General features: G+C 34.2%; 3 protein-coding genes across 17 annotated transcripts in view; all 3 read right to left on the reverse strand.

Annotated features, from left to right (window-relative positions):
- LOC107887432 (uncharacterized) overlaps positions 1 to 14,524 on the reverse strand; it is a 33,712-nt gene extending 19,188 nt beyond the window's left edge. Inside the window, exons 1-18 of one of the 9 annotated variants that reach the window (XM_041084328.1) lie at positions 14,460 to 14,516; positions 13,436 to 13,520; positions 13,244 to 13,352; positions 11,852 to 11,902; positions 9,699 to 9,767; positions 9,357 to 9,545; positions 8,988 to 9,059; positions 8,202 to 8,302; positions 7,782 to 7,912; positions 7,585 to 7,664; positions 7,379 to 7,461; positions 4,096 to 4,181; positions 3,645 to 3,751; positions 3,433 to 3,548; positions 3,112 to 3,252; positions 2,670 to 2,780; positions 2,057 to 2,313; positions 1,785 to 1,957 (exon numbers count right to left, since the gene is read on the reverse strand). In XM_041084328.1, coding sequence (XP_040940262.1) covers positions 3,477 to 3,548; positions 3,645 to 3,751; positions 4,096 to 4,181; positions 7,379 to 7,461; positions 7,585 to 7,664; positions 7,782 to 7,912; positions 8,202 to 8,302; positions 8,988 to 9,059; positions 9,357 to 9,545; positions 9,699 to 9,767; positions 11,852 to 11,902; positions 13,244 to 13,315 — 1,113 coding nt within the window. In that variant the 5' untranslated portion in view covers positions 13,316 to 13,352; positions 13,436 to 13,520; positions 14,460 to 14,516 and the 3' untranslated portion in view covers positions 1,785 to 1,957; positions 2,057 to 2,313; positions 2,670 to 2,780; positions 3,112 to 3,252; positions 3,433 to 3,476. Of the gene's footprint in view, positions 1 to 1,784; positions 2,314 to 2,669; positions 2,781 to 3,111; positions 3,253 to 3,357; positions 3,549 to 3,644; positions 3,752 to 4,022; positions 4,182 to 7,378; positions 7,462 to 7,584; positions 7,665 to 7,781; positions 7,913 to 8,201; positions 8,303 to 8,987; positions 9,060 to 9,356; positions 9,546 to 9,698; positions 9,768 to 11,851; positions 11,903 to 13,243; positions 13,353 to 13,435; positions 13,521 to 14,459 lie in introns of those variants that run through there. The other 8 variants (XM_041084332.1, XM_041084331.1, XM_041084333.1 and 5 more) reach the window with 8 other exon arrangements.
- On the reverse strand, positions 13,431 to 15,889 carry LOC121212742 (peroxisome biogenesis protein 5). The gene is made up of 6 exons (XM_041086149.1): positions 15,878 to 15,889; positions 15,577 to 15,770; positions 15,295 to 15,493; positions 14,855 to 14,932; positions 14,460 to 14,684; positions 13,431 to 13,520 (listed from the first exon to the last, which is right to left on the reverse strand). The coding sequence occupies exons 1-6, from the start codon at positions 15,887 to 15,889 to the stop codon at positions 13,431 to 13,433; spliced, it is 798 nt and encodes a 265-aa protein (XP_040942083.1).
- LOC107950350 (uncharacterized) lies at positions 15,577 to 20,683 on the reverse strand. Of its 7 annotated transcripts, none has more exons than XR_005907334.1 (6): positions 20,468 to 20,653; positions 18,955 to 19,160; positions 18,726 to 18,875; positions 17,543 to 17,600; positions 15,929 to 16,001; positions 15,577 to 15,770 (listed from the first exon to the last, which is right to left on the reverse strand). XR_005907334.1 is itself a non-coding variant. In XM_041084335.1 (6 exons), exons 1-5 carry the CDS (start codon positions 20,575 to 20,577, stop codon positions 15,940 to 15,942), a joined length of 600 nt encoding a protein of 199 aa, XP_040940269.1. In that variant the 5' UTR covers positions 20,578 to 20,653; the 3' UTR covers positions 15,577 to 15,770; positions 15,929 to 15,939. The 7 variants fall into 7 exon arrangements, 3 of the variants coding, with proteins under 3 accessions (XP_040940269.1, XP_040940270.1, XP_016740663.1); XM_041084335.1 differs by having other exon boundaries at positions 15,929 to 16,015; XR_005907333.1 differs by having other exon boundaries at positions 15,617 to 15,770; positions 15,873 to 16,001.
- Between the last annotated feature and the right edge of the window lie 538 nt (positions 20,684 to 21,221).

Consider the following 21,221-nt stretch of genomic DNA (forward strand, 5'->3'; position numbering starts at 1 on the left):
ATGAATATAATTATCTATTTAAAAATAAAGTGATTTAAATTTACTATTTATAAATTTTAAATTGAATTATATTATTTAATTGACATATTAAATTCGATTAAACTTGATAAATAGATAATATTTTCCTTAAAGTAAACTTAACCTTTCAATTTTTAAATCTATTTTTTATATAATATAAAATTTATAAAAATATAAATAATATATTTATTAATTAAATAAAATTAGAGCTAATTCAGTAACTTTTTATTGCAAAAAGCTATGACTCTTAACTATCAAAATAAAAATAAAAATAGTTACCAGATTAATTCTTTTTGCATAAATAAAAACAATAAAATGAAAATTCAAAGTAGAGTGAACATACTATTATTATTATTTTTTGTTAATAAATTTGATCAAAAAAATTGTTAAGGAAACTCCTCTACTATTTTTTTATCTTGAAAATAGCATAACAAGATTTGACTTTTGGAAAAATTATATTCAATTTTTATAGATTGAAGATACAATCTTTTTTTAAATATTACTATCCTAATGTGCTTAAACCCAGATAAAATTAAACCTATTTTTCCAGAGTTTTATTTTGCTTAAGTCCTGATGGTTTTATTTGTTTTTGCATTTTAATAACAACCCAATACTTTTATTCAAAAAAAAACCTAAAACCAACGGTGAGATATACTTCGAATGGGCTACAATCACGCCGGGATATCCATTTATGGGATATTACCAAACTGAGATATCTCTGAAATGGTATATTCCTACCTAGAATAAGAGTGACAAGTAGTCCGATTCATGGAGATATTCCTCATCATATTTGCTCTCCCTCCCGAAATAATAAGATAAATAAAATACTCAAATAGCTATCCTAGTTTGAATGAATATACAACAAAATTTAATACATTAATAATCAAAAGCTAAGGTTGAGACGGGCTCCACCCAAAAAATAAAATTTTGAAAAAACTCAACCCGTGCATATTAAATTTTTTATATTATTTTTTATATATAATTTTTTTAAAAACCCCAAACTGGGATAGATCCAAGCCGGGATAGCAACAAATTGGTGTAGCCCCAAATCGGGATATCCCTGCCAAGAAGTACAAGAAGTGGCCCGGTCCAAATAAGAAAAAAAGCTAAACCAGACAGTAAAACTACCAAACCAGGCACTAATACTTGTGAATCGAGATAGCATAGAAGTGAGATATACCCGGAGTAGGCTATTCACTTAAAAGATTACAACTCAATTTCCCTTCTATAAGACTAAGTAACCGGAGTAGGCTATTCACTTAAAAGATTACAACTCAATTTCCCTTCTATAAGACTAAGTAAAACAGATAAATATAATTCTATCTTTAACCAAAATCAAAGTATTTTCACCCCATGCATATATCAATAATCACGCAAAACTTCCCATGCACCTGATATACAGAGATACCATGGTTCTACCTAAAACTTCCAATCAAAATCCATTTGCAAATCATACCCAACAGAACTAGGACAATACCAACTATTTTAAAGAAAATATACCCAATACTTACTGACTAATGCAAGCACCTATCAGTATGAAAAAGAAAACATATATTCATACACGAATCATGACGATCTCCACCGTTTATGATCATGAAACCCAAATCGACAAAAACCTCTGCAATTAGCAAGTCGGTTGAAATTCTCCAATTCTTATCAATATCAACAAGCATCCCAATTAGATTATTATTATTATTAGTATTTTAATATTGAAGTATAGACTTTTTGAGAAATCTAAGAAACAGAATATCACAACTCACAACGAATTAAATAGACATGCTATCCAGAAAAACTACCAAATAAACTCTCGGCAGTGGCCATGTACCATATATCTAGATCTAGCTACCATTTTGAAACCAAAGGCCATGTCTGAAAATTGCTTATTGAAAAAGAAATAAGTTCATGCCTGAAAAAGGGTGCCATGCCTTGTCCAATGTTCCTGGATGTCGGAATTCAACAAATTACTAAAATTGCAAGAAGCAAGATACAACCCCATGCTATTGTGATTTATCCATTTTGAACAAAAAAGAAAACAAACCCCACAACTTGCATAGGTGCTCTCCTCTGCTGATGAAAGTTGGAAAAGTGTGGGCCATTAAACTAAGCTGCCAACTTCAGAAATCAGTAAAGCCTCATGGAATAGCAAGATATTGCCATCAATCTTTTTGCACTAATAAACCTCTTGGTTGACAGAAAACATTATTGACATTGATGCGGACCTGTTTTCATTATTCGGTTCTGCATCATCTTCAATTTCATCCTCGTCTTCAATAGGAATGTCTTCACTGTAATCATCTAATGAACCAACAGGAAAAACGATGTCACCTTAAGAAATTTTAATGGATTTAGCTCAATCAACCTATATGAGGCAAATTTATAGCATTATGTATGATATGCACAGATGCTCAAAACATTAGGCGCATTCTATGTTCTACCTCCATTGAAAGCAAATGATCAATTATCTATCCTATTAAGCTATATGAGAGAGCATCAGCACCATATTAAACACGAGAAGCAAAAGGTATTCCTAGAATCATGTATACTCTAGGTTTGACTGCATCACAACGAAGATTAACTAAAAGCCGCCAAGAACTGTATAACGGGACAATGCATCAAAACTGAGTGGGCAAGGTAAATAGAAAACTCTTTACCTTTTCGAGGCAATGAAGCAGGAGTATCCCTGGCGTCTGATGCATTATCAAGAACATAAGGAAGATCTAGCAATTCCAAGAAAGATACAGTCTGAGGATTATGGGGAGAACCTACACAAGGTGAGAAAATTTTAATAATTAAAAAGGAAATTGACCAAAAACAAATTGCAAAAGTCATGAATATTCTAGTTGCAATTATAAATAAATAAGAATGCATTTGCTAACCAACAATTAATTGAGCTAAACAAAGATAAAAAATGATGGATAGTGATTTGGAATGACTGACAGTAATATCGAGATGCCTAATCATGACAGTGATAAGTGGCATAAATATGCAAACATACATGGTGAGTTTCTTAAATCCAAAAGATAAAACCATTAATGGAGATACTTTTAGCACCTCAAAGAAGGAAAAGCATCAAAATATCACCATATTATTTACCAGAAAAAAGTAGTGTTTGTAGCTGAATGAGAGGGGTTGTGAGGTGGAGCTGTTTGAGAAAATTCACAAGGTTTGGCTCCTCTGTCTTCTATCCTGCTCTTAACCCATTGACGACAATCTTGCATGTCGAGCTGTGTTCTCCTACATATTAGAACAGCAGTTGTCAGCAACTAGTTCTTGTAGAGTAATAGTACTTGCAAAAATAGAAAATTGCACATTTTCAAATAAAATATTAGTCCACCCCACCCAAAAAAGAAAGGAGCGAGATGAGTGTCATGGTCAAAACAACATGGTCAAAACAAAAATGTCATATATACATACACCCAAAGTCTCCACATCGGAAGGTCAAAGGAAAGACAGAATTTTCATGTTATTGCCAGCCATTCTTCATCATATTGAACCTCATAAGGTCCTGGATCAGATTCAATATCAACAATCTAAAAGATCAGAGAAAGACAGAATTCATTTATTAGCTTCCAGCAAAGACCAAAAGAAAGAACCTAAATGAAATGGTCAAAACTTATGATACATACCTGCAAGAACTTGAGCCCTGGAAGGCATTTATCGAGTGCAAGAAATTTTGTCACTTGACCACCCTCTTCATGTTCAACAAGAGCAGTGAATTTACAGTGCAAGTGAGCTGAAAACCAATATGATGGTTTGAGTTTTTCGAGCAGCTGAGCAGCAGGCTTGCTTCCAATAGTTCCTTGCTGGATCTAGGAAATATGTTTCAACCAACAAGCAACCAGAAATGGTCAACAAGAGTTACTTTTCTTCATATGTTCTAGCTTGGGATTTTGATAGTTGCTTGACCATTTCAGCTTTGAAAAGGGGGTGACTTACAATTCCCATAAATAATTGTAAATCAATATCCCCAAGCTAGAACATATGAAGAAAAGGGGGTGACTTACAATTCCCATAAATAATTGGAAGCTTCATGATTTCCACCAATAAAAATGGTGGAAACTGGGGCAACCTCCTCACCTGAATAGTATATCCAGAATGACTTCCATCTCCCTATATTTTGGAGGCACATTGAGGCTATCCATATCTCTTTCATTCCTGACTGCCTAAGTTGCAAAGGGAAAAAAAAAATTAAGTTCATATAAAAAATGAGTATTTGGAAAGTGACAAATTTTCATATAAAAACAGCAAATTGAAGGGAGAAAGTGAGAGTGTGAGAGAAAGAACTTGAAAATCACCGCAACAAAGGAGGAGGTCGATTTTGATGTTGCGAATATTTTCGATGTATTTAATGGTCTCGTAGACCTTGTCGAGATCTCCATGCATGCACCCTTCGAGATCTCCATGTTGCGAGTATTTTGGACACAATATTATGGTAGGGTTTGAGAAAAACTGAAAACCTTAGGTTTTTTTCTTAATGACGTTATTCACCATTTTAGCCTTCTAAATTTTTTATATATTTCTTTAACATTTTTGTTACTTCAATTTTTATTCACATTTTGGTACTAAATTATCAATTTTGGTATCTAACCACTAACATCTATCGTTTCCAATAAGGAATGAAACAGTGATTCTCTAAAGGTGAAACCAAAAACCATGACAAAAACACACAGAAAATAGAAGTAAAAAGAAGCATACATATTAAACTAAAAACAGAGATGAAAAGGCAAAGACAAAGGATTTATAAAGCAGGAAAAAAAAATCATAAAAATACCCACTGACATACAAGTAAAAAAGCATCAACCAATAAGCAAATTAAAATTATGTTAATCTAAGGATTGAGACTAGAACCTATTCATTTAAAAGATTACAACTCAATTTCCCTTCATGTAAGGCTAGGTAACACAGATGAATATAATTCTATCTTTAACCAAAATCAGAGTATTTTCACCACATGGATATATCAATAATCACACAAAACTTCCCATTCAGCTGATATACAGAGATACCATGGTCTACCTAAAACTTCCAATCAAAATCCATTTGCAAATCATACCCAACAGAACTCAGACAATCCCAACAATTTTAAAGAAAATATACCCAATACTTATGACTAATTCAAGCACCTAGCAGTATGAAAAAGAAAAGAAAACATATATGCATACACGAATCATGACAACCTCCACCGTAAATGATCATGAAGGCCAAATCGACAAAAACCTTTGCAATTAGCAAATCGGTTGAAATTCTCCAATTCTTATCAATATCAACAAGCATCCCAATTAGATTACTATTATTTTTTTAAAACTAAAGTACAGACTTTTGGAGAAAACTAAGAAACAGAATGTCACAACTCACAACGAATTAAAATGACGTGTTATTACCATCCAGAAAAACTACCAAATAAACTCTACATGCATCACAACTCCCACCGGGTTCCTAGAACTAAAATCAAGCCAACACAGATGCAGTAAACAATTTACATACGGATGCTTTTTGTTTAGGCAATTAGTATTCTGCTAAGCAAAGATTTAAAAGAAATAGATAATAACACAAAAGCTATAATATTAAACAGAGGGAAACAAACAATCCAAAAATAAAGAACAACATATAGTAGACGATAAACAAACAAAAATGAAGAACAAGACCGACATCTATAGATCTGAAAGACGGAACAAAACAGTATTTCTAAAGCTGAAAACCAAAAACCCTAAGAAAAATCCACTGAAATACAAGTAAAAAAGCATGGAGCTGAAACTAAAAAAGAGATTGATACCTGAAATGAGTCTCCGTTGAAGCAGCGAATTTCAAAAATCACAAGAACCAGAAAAGCCAGAGAAAACTTAGGGTTTTTCACGAAAACTCTCTTCCTACTCTAGCGTGTCTTTTTTTGGCCTGTGGATACCAAAAGCTAAAAAAGAATAACAGGAAAACGTTGAAAAGAGACCGAGAGTGAGAGAGAATCTTCGAAGAAATGGGGGGCAATGGACTGGATAGATATATTTGAGGATTTGAATTTCGAATGATGGGAAGGAAGCGGCAGCGCTTTGGTAGACGGGAGAATAAAGGAGGAAGAGTGAAAAAGAAGAAAAATAGTAGAAAAAAGGGGAAAAGAGGAGAGAATCAAGGGAGAACCGAACGTGAGAGAGATGAATGAAGAAAGAGTTTTTATATTATTTATTTTGAAAACGGTTTGAATTTTATTTTATTTTTTGAAAAAATATCGGACTGGATATTAAAATAACTAAATAAATAGTATATACACAAAACTGGATAAAACCCAAAGTAAGAGAACAAAATAATAATAAAAGGGCCCATCTGACTAACTAAATGAAGGCCCAAAATCAGTCCAGTACATTGGGTATAACCTAACCTCCACAACCCAGTAACCAAAACTTAAGCGGTCCACAGCCACAAACACTAAAACGAAAGCCCAAAAACACCAGCCCAACCGCAAACCCTAAGCCTCAAACCGAAGCCCCAAGCCTCAAACCCTTAAACCCCGAAACCGGGATAACCCACGTATGGGATATCCCCCAGCCGGGATGTCCCTGGAATAGAATATCCCTGCCAATAATAACTACGACAGGTATCCCGGTTCAAACACGTAAAATATCTGAACCGGTTACTAAAACAGCAGAACCGGGCACCAAAAATACTGAACCGTAACGGCATATAATGCAGATATCCTTCGAATAGTTTATCCCCGAATGGGATATCCCCGAGACAGAATAAGAATGAATATAAACTAGAACAAAACACTAGAAAAATCTGCTAAAACGTCGTCGCGAGAATATCTAACGTCAAATTCTCTGAAAATATTAAAAAACTCAGTATGATTTTATTAGTTTTTTCTTAAATATAAAGTTTTTACTTGTTGAAAAAGGGAAAATCAAGAGAATAAAAGGGAAAGAAACAAGAAAATGTTTCCATTTATTTTCTGCTAATCAGTTAGGGTTTTAGGGTAGATACTTGTATAGTTGATAGAAACATATCTTCGCTATAAAATCTCATAAATAGGACTGAAAGATTTGTAAGAAAATGTCCTTAAATACAGAGGGAAACAAACAATCGAAAAAAAATAGAACACATACCAAGAGATAAACTATCAAAAAAAATGAGGACATCACAAGATTTAAAAAGACGAATATAAGCAGTGTTTCATAAGGTTGAACACCAAAACGAATAACAAAAACACAATGAAAAAACTAAAAAGGAAGCATAAATCTGAAAACTAAAACAGAGACTAAAACTTATTCTAAAGATGAAAACCACAATACCCACAGAAATAAGAGAAGATAAGCAGAGGTCTGAAACTAAAAAAGACGTGAAAAGAAAAAGTTAGTCGAAGTGAAAATCATACCTGAAATTACAATCCGATGAAGGGTGGGATTTCAATATCCTGCTGTAGCAAGTGTGTTGTTTTGGCACGTGGTTACACAAAAGCTAAAAAAAAAAAAGATCAGGAAAAAAAATGGAATGAGACCCAGATAGAATCTGCGTATTAAAGAAAGGGAGGAAGAGAATATAAAATAAAATAAAAAAACAAAAGAAAAAGAAAGTAAAAACCCCATCATTGACCTTCGAGTGATCCATTTTCCATTCACGGATTTCATACATGCGGAGCACCGTTTCAAAGGTCCATATATCTGTGTATATTACAAGAGATAAATACAATTTATTCTAATTGTTGAAGAAAATAAAACAAAATTCATTCAACTCTACACATCATCAGTAATGGGAAGATTATTATACCACAACAGTACCTTTGAAAAACTCAACACCAAGGTTTTCTGCAACAAAATTGAGGTCTCTCAAAACTGTGAACTTGTTCATCTTGTTGAGCCAACAGGCTTTTAGTGTAAAAACTAAGCTACACCAGGCAAGCCAAAAGTATCTGCAAGGAATATCAATGGGATATTGATAGGCATATAACTTAAGTCCGACACAAAACTAGACTATAAGAAAGTGAAGTTGAAATAAAACTGACACTAGCATAAGGATACTTCTTTACTTTTCACTCGCTCTCCCAAAATGGAAAACCTAAGGCTTTGCTCGATTGCAGAAATCTAAAAGAAAACAGCAAACGGGACCATGTTTCCAACAAAGCACATCATTATTTCCATTTGACAGTAGTATCCCATGAATGCAAAAATGGAGATTAACCCATTAAGATAATAGGGTACCTAAAAAATGCCAGGATACCTATATTTCCTCCGCAAGAACTTTCGTGCAATAAAATAGCGATGACAACTCTTCTTACTTTGCCAAACCAAAGCCCTGCCATCTTATCATACCAAATTTGTCAAGCAGGAAAATATACCTTCAAACAAGTGAAAAAGCATCTTCTCAGACTAACAAAACAGAACTGTATGAATATTAGTTATGTTATTGATTCGGATATAAGAAAGTTTTGATTAGCCAGTTATAAGGTTCAGTATCTTAAGTTCCTTTCGGAAGTAATAATGATCACCAAATGAATAAACAATACACCTCTGAAGAGCATCCTTCGCTCCATCACTAGATTTCCTCATAAATCGAAGAAGCAGTCGTTTAATGGGATTCAAGCATAAGAGCCAAGAGTCTATAAAAGATACATGATAACAACAAATATATTATCATTTAGCAACACATAAAAATTTCCAAACACAAGTATTTTAACGAATAACTTATATAAAACATAAAATCAGCTGCCAAGAATTTCCATTCAAATACAGTAAATAAAAGGACAACTGCATTATTAATTATAGGCTGATCTGATGAGCTATAAGCTCAACTAGGACGGTCATAACTCATAAGTCATACCAGCATGGTTATCTTCTATTCTTGTTCGCTGTTTTATTTGTTTGTTATTATTATTGACTACAGATGCATGTAACTATAACTTCTTTCTAGCAACAGAAAACTGAGAATAGTTGATTCACCACACATGCCAAAAAGGAATGAAAAGTTAAATAGCAAAAATATAGAACCTCATTTAGCTGCAGGCTCTTGGACTCACTAAAGGCGTCATAAAAAGGCTTGCTCCAAGAATCGACCATAGCCTGACAAGGAAAAGGAGTTAAAATGCATCATCAACAACAATAACCAGAAACGAGAGAAAAGAAAAGTTAGCAACCAACAACATCTTTTGTTTCTCATGTTTTGTTGTTTTCATGATGGCAATTTAGTGCTAACCCCTCCATTGCCATGGAGTCGCTGATATGCCTCTTTATCACAATTTTAAAGCAATGCACTATCTATTCAACATTCTCTTATCATGATAAAAATGGAAGATTTATAACATCATTAAGAAATACATAAATTTAATCCAAAACAAACATAGAAAAAGGAAACCATACCTGAGAGTTTGCTCTAAATGATAGACAGACTAAAGATGCTTCAGGGACAGCCAACTTGCTAGCATCAACGCCACTTGCATCAAAAACAATCAGCAGCTTTGATTTTCTACCATCAGAATATATAACATCCACGGCAGGAAACTTCCTTGCTGCAATTCCGGGAATTAGAATCTTATTTGCCAGTGCAATCTGCCAGGAAAAAAAAAAAACCCACTAACAATTAAAATGTTTACAGAAAGTACCATTAATTTTACTCAGAATTCAGTCGCAATTCAACTAATTTGAACAGATTTGCAAATGATATAGCCTAGATGTATATAAAAAGAACAAATCAGTTAATACCTTACCACCGTTTTGTTTTAGCTCAGATATATCATCAAAATATCCTCTATTCAATTCATCAGCACTGCCCTAAATCAAATTAAAACAATTATTTATATTAAATCTCATGTAAACGATTTTGAAGAACCGAATTCTCGCACACTTTAACAGCTTTCATAATATGATGCCTCTCATGTACAATAATCAAATCTCCATCTCTAATGCAGCGATTGAAAGATATCTTCATTGAGGAATCAATAAGCAATATCCTTAAAAGACGGAAAACACATTCAATTGAATACACAGATGATGTTGGACTAAAATGCAATTTTTGTACCAAATTTTACTCCCCAAAACAAAAATATTTACCACATATCCAAAGTTCCATTAAGAATAAACTATCACCTAGAATGCCAGGAAGACCCGAATTCATTAATATATACAAAAGAGGAAAACAGTAAGCCAAATTCATTAATATTTGAAGATTTGTTATAAAAGCAGAAGAAAAGAGGAAGAAAAAGAAAACAAAAGAGGGAGATCAAGAGAGAGAGAGAGAAACGGCAAATAAATGGGGTTAGATATAGATTGAAGAGATACTTAACAACTAGGGGTAGATGTAGATGTCAGATTTGAGGAAAACAGTAAGCCGAAAGCCATCATTGCAACTTCCTACTTCTTTTTTCACTGCCAATTCCACTTCCTGATATGTTAAAAGAAACGGAGAAGGTAGGAATTAAATTCATGCAAACTAATACGATAAATACCGAAGTCATTAACCAATGGCTTAAAAAGGAAAGTGGACTCAATTTGTTAGTTCCTTCTCACAGTTACATCTTAATTAATTAATCACTTCTTCTTTTTGGGTAACAATTAATCCCTTCTTTAAATCTTTTTTTTTTATAAATTAACAAACCACCAAAAAATAATTGATAAAATGACACAGTTTTGCACTAGCAGAATCAGGCTTTTGAACTCCAATCTCTGAAGTATTCATTGCTGCATACAAACCAAAATTTACAGGAAAATTTCAACTTTTTATAAACAATTCTAAGTTCTGAATTAAATTACTATTTTATAAAAAATACCTTCATTCATTCTCACATGCTTGTGATTCCAGTCAAATATGATAGCAAAATGACGGAAACAGAAAGATCTTGTTCTAGTTCTGAAAATTATTGATGTCAGCTATTTCAATTATCGTTACTCAGACATAATGAACAACTGAGCTGAGTTAGGATCTTCTTTTTAGCCATAACATAGGGAAATAAATGAAAACTGGAAAACGAAAAACTAAATGATTAATAATTAAACTTTTAGGGAAATCAATGTTGTACATAAAAATTAGAAAATATTATCTTTATTGATATATTTCCTTCAATTGTGGATTATATCCCTATAATTACACTGTAAAACAATGTAAGAGTAACATGTTTAAAAATAGTTAGGAGATAAAATCTTTTAAATATCCTGTAATAAATAAAAAATATCCTGTAACATATTTAAGTGGGAATATTTCCCACTTACAAGCTTTCAACTTTTAGAAGCCAAGGAAGGAAGTTTAAGCCATCTCAACTCTATAACCCACACCACACACTGTTAATCTTTATCTATCTTCTTATACACTCACCTCATTCATTCCACTATTACCAAAATTGCCCTAAAATTCTCCATTTCTGATGACCCTTTTTTGTAAGGCTTAAGTTAGATAATGCAGTTTCATTAGAGATTTAGAGAGATGATAGCTCCTGCTTCCGCTTCTCATTTAAACATTCAAGGCAAAAGAAAAGAGACAAAACATTGAAGGCAAAAGAATTATACACAATCTTAATAAGGCTTGCTAGAGAAAAACAAATCAAATCAGCGGAAAAGAAACCAAACTAGTGCAATGGAGGAAACCAAACCAGTGGAAAAATGAGAGGTAATGAACAATTGCCTGCAACTAAATACAAAAATCTTACAATAGATTGGTGATCAAGTTATAATCTCTCTGTCCAATCAACTATCAACATTATGAAGGGGACCCTTAATTTAAATTGCAGAAAACAGATGAAGATAGGTAGTTTTTAAGGAGAATTACTATCCAACATTAGCAAATAGAAACCCAACTATCTGCTGGCTTCAAAATGTAGCGACAGACTAATAACAAAGAAAACCAGTAGATTGTAGAGAGATACCTTGGATTTGATATGAATGGCCGACGTCCTCAAAAGAGAAACCTTCGTTTTCTACATAATTAACAATACCAAAGCAAAAGATGAGTAATTTGGATTTTTTTAAAAATAAACCAATAATACAATTCAAATATGAAACTTAAAAAGAAAACTCTCATTGTAAGATCAAAAAAGGCAAATATACTGTATTCTTCATAAGAAAGAAAACAACACCTAGTTAACATCTTCTAATGCAACACAATAACCACTCGAAACTACTTTGTAATATACAACAACCTTTTCAGTTAAATTGCATCCCTAATTCTAGCCATGCCATGCATTTAGATATTACCTGAATATTTCAATCAAAATCCATTTCCAAATCATGTAAGTACCAGCACACAAACAATTCCAACTAAGTTCATTGATGAGCTCCACTCAACTATTTTAAAGAAAATCTACCCCAATCCTTACTGATGAGTGAAAGCACCTAGCAGTGTGAAAAGAAAACCAAATATGCATTGATCCATGGACGGACTAATATGCACCACCTTAGCACTTGATAAAATGCAAGACTTTTCACTCTAAATATGACCATGTTCTTCTAGTTAAAATTGATGTTAATTGAGCCCAGTGTCTCTTACTTTCGATTCTATTAGAAAACACACAACAATGCCATACAAACTGACATATAAATATAAATCACTAACCGCACAGTTAGGTTGAAAGGTACTCGCCACATATGACAAGCTCACTTCCATGCATACAAAGCTAAAGGATAAGCATTGTATAACTTATGCATATTATAAATAATTACTGACATTCCTCAAGCTTTGGAGGGATAAATATCATGAGCATTCTCCATTGGCGAGTACCTTTCAACCTTTTCAGGCATACCTCAATGAAGGTACAATTATATAAGTAATTACAAGTTTTTCAGGGAAAAATATTGTGCAATGTTCAAGCACATATTTCCAGGAAATTAGCTTTTAATGCATACTTCTACTTCTCAAACACTTAATCTACGAGACATAATTTCTATTCTTAGACACAGCCTTCAAGGCATACTTCATCTTCTTCGGATAACATTTCGGAAAACACTTCGAATAACACTAGAATATAACAATAACATTTCCAAAATTTAATGTTAGGGATAAGCTTCTAGTAATCTTAAGGAAAATTATATCCTGTCACCATATGTAAAACTCTTAAGTCCAAAATATAATCATTGCAGTCATGGAAATCATATGCAAAAAGACACTCTTGCAATCACAGCATTCACAACATAAGCAAACTATCCCACAGTAACATTAGAGGAAGCGGCTTACACTCAAACCAAGATTGCAATATCAAGGCATTGTTCCAAAAGACAAAAACCAACCAAAAAAACAACGAATTATACCCTAGTGTACTTACAGCAGCATAATACAAAGAATTAGCAAGTCCAGTGGCGCAAGAGTACCATACTTTGGGTGATGACGTAACCATCCATACAGATACTTTAAAGCAGCAGTCTGTTCCAATTCTGAACTTTTCAAACAGTATTATTTGTTTGACACACCAAAATTTTAATCTCATCTTGATTAAAGGGATAAGCAATTCACTAGCCATTTGTATGACTCACACCAAGAGCAAGAAGTACTTCCAGATTGGTAGGATCGGCCTCCTGAGCACGCATCATTGCTGCAATAGCCTGTACAGAGATATCTAATCAGTGAATTACATTTTTTTCTACAAAGTCAAATATATGGACCCCAGTAAAAACCACATAAAACTGCAGATGCATTAATCAAGAATAACAGAAGTATAAAATGGTCTAGCATAATCCATGTAAGTCTCAATATAATGACAAGCAGACACATTAATCATCCAAAACAATTTGCAATAAATGTGAAACATTACACTTCATAGGCTTGATATAGACATAGTTTAAGATGGAACCTTATCCATTCAAATTAATTTTAATTAAGCCAAAAAGGTTTTGACATGGTTCAAGAATAAATAGAAGCGGATGATAAGTGAAATGTAATGCACTACTAGTTCATGAGACAACGAACGATCATAGGTTAGATCCAGAACATTAGCAGCCAGGCAAAGACTGCAGCCTTAGATCTGGTACTCTGACTGAAGCCTCAGGCCACTAAGATAAACGTAATACCAATCATATTGCAAACTTCAATGTTTAAACGAAAAATAGCTCCTTCTATCCCTTTCCACTAGAAGTTTTAATATACAAGAAATGAACATTGCATGGTACACCAACATGGCTACATCAAGCCAGCAAATAAAACACAAAATGTAGCGGTACAAGAAAATAGATCCTTTGTGTTCAAAAGGTTTTCTTGCTTGCTTAATCAATAGGTTGTTCTGTTTCCTAAAATATGATGGTATTCACAGGGCATTAGACAAGATTAAAAATGATTTAGATTTAGGTGGAATAGAAAGGTAAATGGTCAACCTTGCCAGGCAAAGAATTGTAACCAAAGATGCTGGACAGATGGCTGAACTAGACAAGCAGTCACATCTCTTAATAGAAATTCTTGTAGTATTAAAGAACACAAAAACAATGTCTTTTGGTGTAAGAATACACATGAACTATCCAACTCTGACAAACAAGAGCAAAGTGGATTACCTGCTGGTCATCATCATTTTCAGCATGGGTTATTCCTAGCAATCTCCAACCTTCAGCATTCTCAGGATTTTTCATAACTTCAGCCTCTAGTGCAAGCACTGCTTCTCTCAAAAGTCCTTTCCTGAATAGCTCTTGACCTTCTTTTAAAGGATTTTGATGACCAACATATGGATTCATATCAGAAAATATATAGACACCCCTTGAAGCGTCCGACCGCTGAGGAACCTACAAGTTTTCAGAACCAAAACATTCATATAGAATTAAAAGAGGCTATAAAGTGAACTTCTTCAAGGCTACCAGTTATCAGACGAACTATCTCCCAAAGCCCCCTCACCAACTTGACGACCAAATTATTCTGCCCAGTCATCAACATGCAATTTTGATAATTCATTGACCCATTGATCATCGACAGACTCTTGTTGCAATCTTACAGCACCAAATTCATTGGCCCAATGGTCAGGTCGACGGAAAACCTATTAACCATCAAGTCAAGAACATTTAATGAAATGAAGAAAATTTTAATAATTAAAAAAGAAATCGAGCAAAAACAAATTGCAAAAGTCATGATTATTCTAGTTGCAAATCTAAATAAAAAAGAACGCATTCACTAACCAACAATTAATTGAGCTAAAAGAAGACAAAAAATGAAGGATAGTGTTTCATAACCAGGCAAAGAATCATAACCAAAGATGCTGAACAGATGGCTGAACTAGACAAGCAGTCACATCTCTTAATATAAATTCTTGTAGTATTAAAGAACAGAAAAACAATGCCTTTTGGTGTAAGAATACACATGAACTATCCAACTCCGACAAACTAGAGCAAAGTGGATTACCTGCTGGTCATCATCATTTTCAGCATGGGTTATTCCTAGCAATCTCCAACCTTCAGCATTCTCAGGATTTTTCATAACTTCAGCCTCTAGGGCAAGCACTGCTTCACTCAAAAGTCCTTTCCTGAATAGCTCTTGACCTTCTTTTAAAGGATTTTGATGACCAACATATGGATTCATATCAGAAAATACATAGACACCCCTTGAAGCGTTTTCACAACCAAAACATTCATGTAGAATTCAGAGAGGTTATAAAGTTAACTTCTTCAAGGCTACCAGACTTACTCATCATATGAATTTGCCCAGTTATCAGACGAACTATCTCCCAAAGCCCCCTCACCAACTTGACGACCAAATTCTTCTGCCCAGTCATCAACATGCACCTTTGAGAATTCATTGACCCATTGATCATCGACAGACTCTTGTTGCAATCTTTCAGCACCAAATTCATTGGCCCAATGGTCAGGTCCACGGAAAACCTATTAACCATCAAGTCAAGAACATTTAATGAAACGAAGAAAATTAGAATATTTCAAATAAGAATAAGAGCTTCGCACGGTTTAAGAGTCTCAAAATAATACATAACACGCAGAATCATTAGTTGCACTTTGTATCCAGAATAAACAAATCAACAGACCCTAGTTGTTCTCATACAGTAGCAAACTCCTCAGCCCATTGATCAGGTTGAAGAAAATCAAAGAACCACCAACCTGAGTAGCAGAATCTGTATAATAAGAACATTTATACAAATTACAATGTTTTTAGCTGGTTTAATACCAAACAGAGATATACAATTACAAGAACCATCAGTGACAGTTTATCTTCTAACTTATTATAATCAATAAGCTCTTACTGCTCAATTGATTAACAAACTCCCTGACCCATTAAGAAGGATTTTTCCTCAGTGCAACAGTGAGTACTGATATTTCTTTGTTACGACAGAAATAAAATAATAAAGATTTTTCATTAAGGCTTGCAATAAACAGCAAACATCACATACATCAACTTCAAAACATCATACCAAACAATCCCCTAGCTGCTAATCCACATAACCTCGACAGCTTCAATACAGTTACATACAATATCTTTACCTGATTCAAACCACCTAATCAAGCTTTGTTACATACAATATCTCTACCTGATTCAGCTCACCTAATCAAGCTTTGTTACATACAATATCTCTACCTGATTCAGCTCACCTAATCAAGCTTTGTACATTAGGTCTCTAATTTTAGTTGCGCATCTGCGGACATATTCCTGATTTTGCTAATGCCAACAACATTTTCATTTGTTCGATTTGGAATGGATCTTCCAAAGTTTCAGCTAGCATTCCTGAAAGCTACTTAAACTCTAATCAATCAATGAGTGGGCTTCACCAGTTTTCATCATCAAAATTATCTAAAATTTTACACGTGGTCCATCTGACTTCTCTTGGAAGTCATAACCTCTTTCCATTAACAATTATGAAGCCAATTGCATTCTTTCTAACTCTTACTTGAACATGAAAAACCCTGGTATCTTCTTTTTTTGTTAAGACAACTTTCACTAATAACTAACAACACTCACAAAGGCAAACAAAGGACAGACATTTCAGAACCAATATGTAGAATTACAACATCAGTAGCACAATTCAACCAAAACTCAAACACCAAGTAAGGAACAGACAGCGCCAGGACATGGAAATACCAATGATCGCGCAGAGAACTCAATAAAACAGAACAAATATCACCATCAAGCCATGAAAATACTTCCCTTCAAATGCCAACCTTACCTAATAATTTCACGGCATAATAAGGCCAATTCCACATTCATTTCTTAGAATCCATCCTCTTAAATACAATAAGCTACCCCACAAGTCTCGATGCATTACTTTAGGCCAATAACAGGCTACTTGTCAAAATGCACAAGGACGACATATCTTCTCCAACTTATAAGGGCAGGGGGTGTTTGCATTTCTATCCATTTTAAGATAAAAACGGAAAAGGTCAAAAGTAGTGCCTTTTGAATTGTTAAAAGCCAAACCAAGTTCCAGGTCGTGACCAGTATTTGGTCGAGGGAAATTTGTTTTAAGAAACAAATAGAAAAAATATATATATAATGAGCATCACCTGTTGCAAGAATCAAGCCATAGTTCAAGAAGGAAAAAAAAAGGCTTGATTTCTAAAAGATCTTTCCAGCATACAAATAAGCGGTGACTGAATCTGCAGAATTTAAAATCAGAAGTAAAAAGAAAAAGAAAAAATATCAGCACCTTATCATCTTCATACACCACGGTAGGTGGGATTTCCTTGTTGATGATTTTGTCAAATCTGAAAAAAAAAAGAGTAAATGAGAAGGAATGTTCCCGGTAATTCACATCGAAGTGAAAAGGGAAGGAACATCTACTGTGGAGAATTATTCAAAAAAAAATAAGTCTTTTTTTTTCCTAAAAGAAGAAATTGATGAATAGAAGGAGAAGGAGAAACATAGGGCTCGGCTGACATGGTAGGAGAATCAGAGGGAGCAGCAGCAAGGGCAGCTTCTTTGTCCGAAGCCATGAGGGAAGATGCCAGTGGCAGACGGGATAAGTGAGAACTCAAAACAAACAACCGGCTCTTCTTTATTTCATCATTCATCTATAAATATAATCACTAACCCTAGTTCCTTGCCTTTTTGCATCATGTTAGCACAGTATTCACCATGTTTGATCAGAGAATCGTCTTGGTTGCCAACATACCCACCAATTTCATCTCTATTAACATAATTTCATTTTGTTTCATTTACATTTTATTGTTTACTAATATTATTTCCATTATTTAGTTATTAATATCTACAAAAAAGATAAAGAGAATGTTTACAGAATTATAAATTATAAATATACATGTGTCTGCAGTTGAAAGGAGAAAGAAAGGGAGAAATCTTTATTTTAGAAACATTAATTGGCCAAAGAAGTTGACAATTGGGGTACGGTTTTTTTTTTCTTTTTTTTGGTGCGGGGAGTAATATTGTTCAGAATATAGAGAAAAGAGGGTGGAGAGAAAGTTTATCAAAGAAGAAAATAGAGTTTGATCTTCAAAAAGATGCTCAGTAACTCACCGCTACCAAACCAATACTCTCACTTAACACCGTCGCTGACTACCAATATCTTCATATCATTGATACGTGAAACACATTATGTATTTTCTCCAACTCAGACAGTAAAGATAGTTGATATGCCACTGGCCCAACTCGATCATACTACAACAATCAATTTGCTAGTGCAAATTTCATAAAATCCCCCATGGATTAAGACCAAAACAACTTTCCAGATTCATCACAACATTTAAAAACACCCAACCAGAAGCACAGCCAGAAGCTGTCTGATTTCAGCTAAACATACATAATACTACTATTATGCTACCTGCTAATTAACTAAACACGACCATCAAATAAACTTTCTAACTTCACTTTCCCACCTCTCAAAAGGCTTTCAATCTCTTTAGGAGGGTTTAGCCCCATTCTTTGAGCTCTTTCCCACCGATCCAGTCGCGTTATCCCCACACACGGCCCGTTTGCCATGTTCATATCAAATTGCCTTAACACTTGCTCTTGTTCATCAAAATCATCTGTTCCCCTCAAAGAAAAGAAACAATAATTTTAGCTTTTTGTAAATATCCATTTCCGGGAGAAAAGTAAGAGAGTGACCTTTGAGATCGAGTGAACCGCCATGAGAAACAAGAGCGGGGGGTTGGGTGATATCGGAACCGAAAGTAGCGGCGTGTTTGGGAGATGGGCTTTTAGTTGATTTTTTTCCGGTGGAGGCAGAGCTGTTCTTCTTCTGCCTGTAGAAAACATTCATGTTCTTCGATGTTGTTGCCATGTTTCTCGATTCTTCTCCTCTCCCAAAGCTTCTGTTTAAATTCAAAATTCAAAAATTAATAATAATTAAATTCAAATTATAGTAATACTAACACGTATTTCTCATTCAATTCAATTTTCTAAATTCAATTCAATAAAATTACTTACCACAATATTTACTTACTATAAAATAAATAAATTTAAAAATTAATACTCAATAATAAATAACTTGAATTACAGAAATACAAACCCGAAATTCTTAATTTACTCCTCAGTAATCTTCTCCTTTCCCTTTTGAGCCGATATCTCTAATTCTTTGTCAGCTACGAAAATTAAAATAATTATACTATTAATTACAACATTAATTAAAATAAATAATTGAATTTCTAAACAATTCTTATCTTATTCTCAATTGAGACAATCCCACCAAACAGAATAACCCCGCCAATCACCACCCTCTGCCCAAGGCCACGTCATGCCAAGCTAAACCACTCTGTTGTCACTACTCTTTATCCTCGTTACATCAAATCACATAGCCACCCTACTACGTCACCCACTTTGAATAACAAGCCCACCAATAAACAAGAGGGGACCAATCTATCTACTGCCACTTACAACTCTCGGCCCATCGAGTGAACTGCCTCCAACCTTCTTGCCACATTCTTATATTTTTATTTATTAGAAAAATGTATATTATTATATAGTTTACGTTAAGTATTTTATCTTTTACAGCAGCACTTGAAGAGATCTACTTGAACAACAGTTTTTTATAAAACATCTAGGCCAAACAAATCCTAAGCATCCAATTTCAAAACGAACGTGTCAATTGATCCAATATTTCAAGGAGAGAGCAGCAAAATACCAAAAGCTTATTTGAAGAAACACAATTATTGGTTAAGCCCATATGCATTGATCCATTGACTGTAAAGAGATCATCCATCCTATGACAAATTTTAAGTCACAACTTAGATACTAATGAAGAGTTCTCACTGAAAACCTGTAACAAGCACAGTATACAATTTGATACCAGGCAACGCAATATCCCTATGCTACCCCAAAATAGTTAAACTATTTTAAACCAACCAAAAGCATAAATTACAAACAAATCACTTTCTGAAACAACAAAGACAGAGAAATCCAAAATCCATTTATGGATTTATAATCCCAATTCACTCAATTGCTTACAATACAAAACAAAGACCCAATTTGGAAACCGATTCAGTCAACCATCCTATGATCGACCCATAATTCCAAACCAAAAGCTATGTAAAAACGATAATGGCAAAGATTCAAATGAGAAGAATCTTTAGGACAAGAGAAATAAGGAGTCGAACTGTGAAACAAAAGCACGAATTCTTACCCGGTAGTCGATCTGAGCAAAAACTCAACAAACGAAGATGGAATAAAATGGTGTAGTTTTATTGCCGGAGATATATCAGGAGAAAAGAGATTGAAATCGAGGTTATTCATAAACCCTATAACAAAGGAAAGAGAAGCTTCATTTCTTAGTGGCTGGCTTCCTTATTTTCTTCCCCTCATTCAGACGGTCCATTTGGTTTGGATTAAAATCGTGAATGGCCTAGAGATGGCTTGTTGGATTTATTAGAAAAAAGCCCATTTCAATTAAAAAAAACCTCATCCTCAATTCTTTTTTAGTAATTTATAAGGTTAATGAAATTTTTGGTATATATTTTGGTCCCTGAAATCACTATCCGATGTAGTCCAAAACCCAGTAGTCTAAAACTTAAGCGATCCACAGCCCCAAACACTGAAACAAAGCCCAACAACAATAGCCCAGCCCTAAAACCCAGCCCCTAGAACCCACAGCCGGATATCCCCGGAGTAGGATACATCAGAACAGGATATCCTTATGTAGGATATCCCCGACCGGAACATACATGTAATGGTATATCCCTAGCTGGAATAAGAAACACAGGTAGCCCGGTCCAGACACGGGAAGGATCCGAACCGGATACCAAAACAAATGAACCGGGCACTAAAAGATACTAAACCGGGATGGGATATGACCGGGATATTCTTGGAATGGCTTAGTCCGAAACGGGATAACACGAGCATATCCCTGTGCAGAATAAGAATGAAAATTAACCCACGTT

This window comes from Gossypium hirsutum, chromosome A13 (assembly GCF_007990345.1).
Source record: "Gossypium hirsutum isolate 1008001.06 chromosome A13, Gossypium_hirsutum_v2.1, whole genome shotgun sequence".
In the NCBI taxonomy this organism is placed as follows: domain Eukaryota; kingdom Viridiplantae; phylum Streptophyta; class Magnoliopsida; order Malvales; family Malvaceae; genus Gossypium; species Gossypium hirsutum.

Coding starts and splice junctions, on each gene's coding strand:
- LOC107950350 (XM_041084335.1), bottom strand. CDS start 20,577: ATGAATAACCTCGATTTCAATCTCTTTTCTCCTGATATATCTCCGGCA. Junction 17,601..18,725: donor GATTGAAAGCCTTTTGAGAG/GTGGGAAAGTGA, acceptor TTTTTTTTTCAG/ATTTGACAAAATCATCAACA. Junction 16,016..17,542: donor TGGTGTATGAAGATGATAAG/GTGCTGATATTT, acceptor CTTATTATACAG/ATTCTGCTACTCAGGTTGGT.
- LOC121212742 (XM_041086149.1), bottom strand. Junction 15,494..15,576: donor TGGGCAAATTCATATGATGA/GTAAGTCTGGTA, acceptor AAACGCTTCAAG/GGGTGTCTATGTATTTTCTG. Junction 14,685..14,854: donor AGTCTGTCGATGATCAATGG/GTCAATGAATTA, acceptor GAAAACTTGTAG/GTTCCTCAGCGGTCGGACGC.